General features: G+C 63.5%; 1 protein-coding gene across 6 annotated transcripts in view; it reads left to right on the top strand.

The window, feature by feature from the left end:
- SLC34A3 (solute carrier family 34 member 3) overlaps positions 1-2,611 on the top strand; it is a 6,177-nt gene extending 3,566 nt beyond the window's left edge. For 3 of the 6 annotated variants that reach the window (XM_017893025.1, XM_017893024.1, XM_017893028.1), the window contains exons 10-13: positions 129-296; positions 437-553; positions 628-752; positions 1,294-1,915. In XM_017893025.1, the coding sequence (XP_017748514.1) occupies positions 129-296; positions 437-553; positions 628-752; positions 1,294-1,833 (950 nt within the window). In that variant the 3' untranslated portion in view covers positions 1,834-1,915. Of the gene's footprint in view, positions 1-128; positions 297-436; positions 554-627; positions 753-1,293; positions 1,916-1,941 lie in introns of those variants that run through there. The other 3 variants (XM_017893027.1, XM_017893026.1, XM_017893029.1) reach the window with 2 other exon arrangements.
- Positions 2,612-6,885: the final 4,274 nt, after the last annotated feature.

Genomic DNA, 6,885 nt, shown 5'->3' with positions numbered 1-6,885 from the left:
CACACTCCCCTCACCTGCCCCTGCACGGAGAGGAACAGCACAGCCCTGGCGGACAGGCTGCCTGTGAGGCCCACCCGCCTCGACCCGCCCCCCAGGCTCCCCCTCACCTGCCCCTGCCCTGCCCCCAGGCCGCCACCTGTTTGCGGGCACAGAGCTCACGGACCTGGCCGTGGGCTGCATCCTGCTGGCCGGCTCCCTGCTGGTGCTCTGCGGCTGCCTGGTCCTCATAGTCAAGCTGCTCAACTCTGTGCTGCGTGGCCGCGTGGCCCGGGCCGTGAGGACAGTCATCAATGCGGGTGAGGGCATGGGAGGAGGTACGGCGGCCAGGGCTAACCCGGCATCCCCCCCAGACTTGCCTTTCCCACTGGGGCTGGCTTGGGGGCTACCTGGCCCTCCTTGCGGGCGCCGGCCAGGGCTAACCCGGCATCCCCAACAGATTTCCCCTTCCCGCTGGGCTGGCTCGGGGGCTACCTGGCCCTCCTCGCGGGCGCCGGCCTGACCTTCGCATTGCAGAGCAGCAGCGTCTTCACGGCGGCCATCGTGCCCCTCATGGGTGAGCAGGCAGGACAGGGGCCTCTGGAACGGGGGCTCGGGCTGGGGCCCTGTGGTGACCCCCAGTTCCCCCAGGGGTCGGGGTGATCAGTCTGGACCGGGCGTACCCCCTCTTACTGGGCTCCAACATCGGCACCACCACCACGGCCCTACTGGCTGCCCTGGCCAGCCCCGCAGACAGGATGCTCAGCGCCCTACAGGTACTGCCCCCCACGGTCCCGCTGCCAGAACTGGCCGGCTTCCTCAGACAGGCATGTGTCACCAGCCCGGGGGTCCCAGGCTGGATGTGCCCCCACCTTCCCGGACCCCTTCCCTGGCCACCAACCTCAGCCCTGCTACTCCGCCTCCTTGGACCCCATGGGTCCTGCGCACATTTCATACCCACCCTGCGCCTCCTCCCTTGAGACCTCCTCATTTCCACATTTTCTCAGCTCTTTGCTGTGCTCCTGGGGGCCTGCCCCGGAGTCTCAGGGGGCTCCAAGCCCCTCTATTCCAGCACCCTCAAATGCTCTCCCCCAACACCTGCTCCCTCAAGGAGCAGCCACTCACCTCCAGCAGGTCCCCATGTGGACGACCCTCCAAGCCCCATCTGCAAAGGCTGAGTCCCACCGGTGCTGGGCCCTGCCCTGCCACTGCCCAGGCTGTGATTCCGCCTCCAGGACACTTCCCCCAGTCTGAGCCCCCAGCTCTGTGCCCCACCCCCAGTCTCAGTTAGTCCAGCTGGTTCTCCCTCTAAAACAGCCCGTCTGTGGCCTGCTGCTCAGAGGCCCAACAGGTTCAGTTCCCGAAACCCCGGGTTATGCTCCGCCGCCGCTGACAGGAAGAGGCAAGCGCAGCGCCCCCCGGAACCCACCCTTGTTCTTGCCTCTGCCCTGTCTCTGTCTACTTACACCCTCCCAGTGCAGGGTCCTGCTCCAACCCCTGCAGGAAGCCCTCCAGACTGCACCTGTGTGTGGACTCCTCAAGTCTGGCAGCCCCTGGAGGGGCTGTGTGTTCTCCCCTCCTGTGGCCCTGTGCCTCCTCCCCCCAGGGCATGGGCTGTGCAGGCTCAGCACACTGGGGGCTGAGGAGAAGGGGTCTCTTGGCAGGAGGCACAGGCAGAGCCAAGTCGGAGGGTGCTTCCCCTGGTGGGTCCCCCTTGAGGGCAGCAGTGATGCAGTTGGCGCCTGGGGGTGCTGGGCTGCAGCTCCCAGGAGTGTGCGGGAGGTGTGCTGGGGAGCGTGTACACATCTGGCCACAGTCCGCCCCCCAGACAGCCATCTCAGCCGTGGAGCGAGATGAATTTCGAACTTAGGGCCCCTTCTGTAGGGTGGAGGAGGGCGGGATTCCTGGGCCCCTGGTGACCCCACCTCGTCGGGCCCAGGCCCCTGACAGCCCCCTCACCCCCAGGTCGCCCTCATCCACTTCTTCTTCAACCTGGCCGGCATCCTGCTGTGGTACCTGGTGCCTGCACTGCGGTTGCCCATCCCGCTGGCCAGGCACTTCGGGGTGGTGACTGCCCGTTACCGCTGGGTGGCTGGGGTCTACCTGCTGCTTGGATTCCTGCTGCTGCCCCTGGCGGCCTTCGGGCTCTCCCTGGCAGGGGGCACGGTGCTGGCCGCTGTCGGGGGTCCCCTGGTGGGGCTGGTGCTCCTCGTCATCCTGGTCACTGTGCTACAGCGGCACCGGACGGCCTGGTTGCCTGCCCGCCTGCGCTCCTGGGCCTGGCTCCCCCTCTGGCTTCACTCTCTGGAGCCCTGGGACCGCCTGGTGACCCACTGCTGCCCCTGCAATGTCTGCAGCCCCCCGAAGGCCACCACCAAAGAGGCCCACTGCTACGAGAACCCTGAGGTCTTGGCCTCCCAGCAGTTGTGAGGGGCAGTTGCTGCGCAGACCACCCCACCCTCCCCGGCTGGGAGGGCTCTGGAGGGCCTTGGGGGAGGGGTCCCCGTGGCAGCTGACCTCCGGTCACCTGCTTCCCCTTCAGTGCAAATAAACCACGCTGTTACCTGGGGTGGCAGTCCTCACTCCCCTAGACAGAGGCCTCCTGGGCACGTGGGGGAGCGGCCCGATGCTGCCTCCTGGTGGACACTCCCGGGTCTGGGGCTCAGGCACAGGAGCCCGCCCATCCCCGGGTGTGTTTCTCAGGGCGGCCGCTGGGGACAGAAGCTCCCAAGGAATGGTGGGCCTGGGGGGCGGGGACTTCCCACAGTGGGAGCTGGGACCCCTCCTGAGGGTGCAGGGGAGAGCCCAGCCAGCAGGGAGCAGGGCTGGTGGCGCGGGGTGTGGGGGACCCCGGAGCCCCTCTGTCTCGGCGGAGGTCATGGTTGGGGTGCGGCTTGGAGTCCCATCAGGTGCATGGGGTGTGAGAAGGGACCCCAACGGCTTGGAGGGCTGGGTGGTCCCAGAGGCACCCCCTGTCCGTCTGCCCTCTGTGTCTCTCAGCCAGTCCTGGGCTGGGCCCCTCGAGGATGCTTCTCCACAGGGCCGGGCCACCACAGGTGCTCGGCTCCCAGAACACACCAGGAGGCCGGTCTCGCCGCCAGGCTGGGTGCACTGAGGCCTGGCACTGCCACAGAGAATGAGACCCTGTCCCGGGAAGGCCTGTCCATGGGGCGGGCCCAGGAGGGCGGACAGCACTCATGGGGAGGACTTGGGGGCCAGGGTCCCTCCCTCCACTGTGTGGTCGAGTTTCCACACAGGAAGGCTTGTCCGCCAGTCAATGGGTAACTGGACACCTGGGAAGTTGGCAGGGTTGGAGGGGCTCCTGCCACCTCTAGCCCAGAGCTGCCCACAGCCCTAACCCAACCCCCACTCCCGCCAAGGGAAGAAAGCTTTGGGTTACCCCGGAACTGGAGCATTCAGTCAGGCACAGAGACAGGTGGGTGAGGGGCCGGCCCCGTCAGGGACAGGTCTAGTTTGCTCATTTCTGAGTCTGCTGCTGTGGCCAGTCACGTTCTCCCATCCAGAAATTCAGCCCTGCAGCCCTGATCTCTTCCCGGAGCCTCCCAGGATTGCCTGGTCAGACCCCACTAGGGGATAGGGGTGCAGCCGCTCAGGAAGATGAGGCCTGAGGGGGCCCCACGGCCATTTCTCCTCTGTGGCTCTGTCCTTTTCCACCCTCAGATTCCTTTAGCCCCTGCTCATGACCCCCAGGCCCTCTGTCCCCTTGGCCCCCAGTCTTCCCTGGGTCCTCTGCCCCAGCCACCCCTCAAACTCCTAGGCCTCCTGGGCCTTGATTTCACCCACGGAGGGAGGTGACCACCTGCTCTGGGAGCCGCGGGGCCTCGAGGGTGGACTCCAGAGAGAACAGGACCCCCAGCAGCTGGAGCTTTGGTTCCCACAGCCCTGTGATTCTTGGACACCCCTGTGGATCCGACATCCACCTCATGGAACCGTCTGGCACCCATGTAGGGAACAGGCTTGACTAACTCCCTGGGGAGACTGAGGGGCCCGGGAGTTCCCCTGCCCTTTGGGGGAAATCAGTGAGGCCCTTGTGGAGAGGGGGAGGAAGCATCCCATGCACCTGTCCTTCCAGGGCAGGTGAGGTCTCCCACAAAGGCTGGATGCCGGGTCCTTTAAGGCCGCCAATACTGTCTGCCTGCTGCCCCTGCCTGGCGGTAACACACCCTCCCGCTGGGACCATGGCCACCAGTAAACAGAGCTTTCGTTGTAAATCCTCCAACAGCTGCAGGAGGAGGAGGGCAGGCGCCCAGCACTCCCACAGCCACGCCTGCCCCGCTTCCCTGCCCTTCTGGCCCTCCTTGGACTGTATCCTGCCTGGCCATGGACCCCAGGCCCCAGGAGCTGATCCTCCTGCCCCATACTATCCTGCTTCTCCATCCTGCAGCAGGGCACCTTGGCTCAGGGTAGGGACCTGCAGATCCTCCCCCAACCAGTTTTGTGCAACAGGGGGAGCTGCTGTCCTTGCTGGGCTTAGGCCCAAGCTTCAGGGTGTCTACTGCTGTCTTGTCCCCAGCCAGTGTCCACCTCACCAGGGCAATGCCAGGGCAAAGTGGGCCAGCTGCTGCCATGGTGAGCTCTGGGGCTCTCACCTGGGCAGGTGACACCTGTGAAACACGGGTGGCACACTGACCTCCCAACCCTGTGGGCACTGGTCACAGGAAGCAGAAGCCTTTACCAGAGAGGGTTTGGGAGACTCTGACAAGGTGCAGGAATGCCACACACCTCAAAGAGCAGCCTCAGTTGGGCGCTCTGCACAGCTCACTGGGGAAAAAAAACCAGAGCTTCTCCTTCCTCCCCTTTGTGACAACTCAATGTTATGAGGTTTCCACATGTCCCTGACTACTGCCTGGATAGCTGAACTACTCTGCAGGACCCCAGGATGCCCTGGGCACTAGAAGAACCCTCGGATGGCTGGCAGCAACCTGTGCATCCCTCAGGCCACTGCAGGACCCAGTCCCTCTGAGGGTCAAGGCCTGTGTCAGAGTGGTCGCTGGAAGCCAGGCCCATCTTCCTGGACTCATCTGTGGGGAAGACCACCCTTCTGGACAGGATGGCAAACTGGCAACAGACCCCCGAGGGGTGAGCACAGCTGCAGGCCCTCACCCCGGAAGGACAATGCTGATTCCCGTGCATGCTCTGGTGCTGCGTGTCCTGACTTCCGGTATCACATACTATGTGGTGAAGACGGAGGTGCGGTCCCTCCAGGAACAGAAAAATACATAAACAGATATTGTTTCCAAAAGCCTTCAATTGGGAGACAGATGCCCAGTGGCCAGAGCACAGGAGACTCTCAGGGCAGACCTGATAATGTAATTTATTTAAAATGCTACAAAAATACAGCCAGATGCAGTGGCTCACGCCTGCAATCCCAGCACTGTGAGAGGCCGAGGCGGGTGGATCACAAGGTTAGTTCGAGACGAGCCTGGCCAAGATGGTGAAACCTCATCTCTACTAAAAATACAGAAATTAGCTGGGCGTGGTGGCGGGCGCCTGTAATCATAGCTACTCGGGAGGCTGAGGCAGGAGAAACACTTGAACCCAGGAGATGGAGGTTGCAGTGAGCCGAGATCAGGCCACTGCACTCCAGCCTGAGCGACAGAGCGAGACTGTCTCAAAAAAAAAAAAAAAAAAAAATTAGCCAGGCATGGTGGTGCACACCTGTAGTCCCAGCTACTTGGGAGGCTGAGGCAGGAGAATCGCTTGAACCCAGGAGGCGGAGGTTGCAGTGAGCCAAGATCCGGCCACTGCACTCCAGCCTGGGCGACAAGAGCAAAACTCCATCTCAAAAAAAAAAAAAAAGAATAAAGCTACAAAAATACAGAAGGCACAGTGGCTCATTCCAGTAATCCCAGCAATTTGGGAGGCTGAGGCGGGCGGATCACTTGAGGTCAGGAGTTTGAGACCAGCTTGGCCAACATGGTGAAATCCCATTTCTACCAAAAAAACAAAAACTGTCGTGGTGGCGGGTGCCTGCAGTCCCAGCTACCGAGGAGGCTGAGGCAGGAGAATCGCTTGAATCTGGGGGGGGCCGAGATCGCGCCACTGCACTCCAGCCTGGGAGACAGTGCAAGACTGTCTCAAAATAATAAGTAAAATAAAAATGCTCCAAAATACATCGCGTTTGTTTTAAACAGACTGATTAAAGGCGCAACCACATGTAATTCATTTTGTTTAGAAGTTTCTTTTTCCACCCAAGTAGAAATCAAGTCATAAATTAGGAAAAGCACTAATAGAAGTATGTCTCAGCCCCAGCGCGCTGACCCGTGGTTGGGATACCCGCCCTGGAGCCCAGAGGTCTGGGCCCACCCGCCGGGGGAGGTCTGGGCGCTGTCCTGGTCTCCAAGGAGCTCGCGCACTCCTGGGGCCGAGGTACCAAGGCGACCGGCGCACGGCCAGCGCCGTCTGCACAACAGGGCAGGGCGCGCGGCTGCGGGGGAGGCCTCGCCCCTCCGCTCCCCTCCCCTGCCCTCCGCCCAGGCCCTCGGGGCGCGACGTCCCCCACGTGCTCCCCTCACCCGACCGCGAGGGCAGTGGGCGTGCAGGACCCCGGAGCAGGAAACTCCGCGGCCTCTGCGACTCTGTGGTGCGCTCCCCTCCACCGCCGCAGCCCCCGAGCCCGTGTATCTTTCTACTTTTAAGGCATCGCAGCCTCCTCGGCCTGGAGGCCCCGGGCTCGTTCCGTGCGGATCCCGCTCCAGAACCGGCCCAGCGCACAGCTGCCGTGTCCCGGCGCAGGGTCGGCGAGGGCGCGACTCTGGACACGGGGCCGCCGCCGGGCCTGCCCTTCCCAGCTCCCGAAAGGACCTCCCCGGCTCAGAGCCAGGACTGTGCTTGCCCGAGGCCCGTCGGGCCCGGCCTCCCCCGGCGCCCGGCGCGCAGCTGCCCGCC

Source organism: Rhinopithecus bieti, unplaced genomic scaffold (assembly GCF_001698545.2).
Source record: "Rhinopithecus bieti isolate Rb0 unplaced genomic scaffold, ASM169854v2 scaffold_23276, whole genome shotgun sequence".
Lineage (NCBI taxonomy): Eukaryota > Metazoa > Chordata > Mammalia > Primates > Cercopithecidae > Rhinopithecus > Rhinopithecus bieti.
The sequence above is the reverse complement of the archived record's forward strand: the minus strand, read 5'-3'. Positions and strand labels throughout refer to the sequence as shown.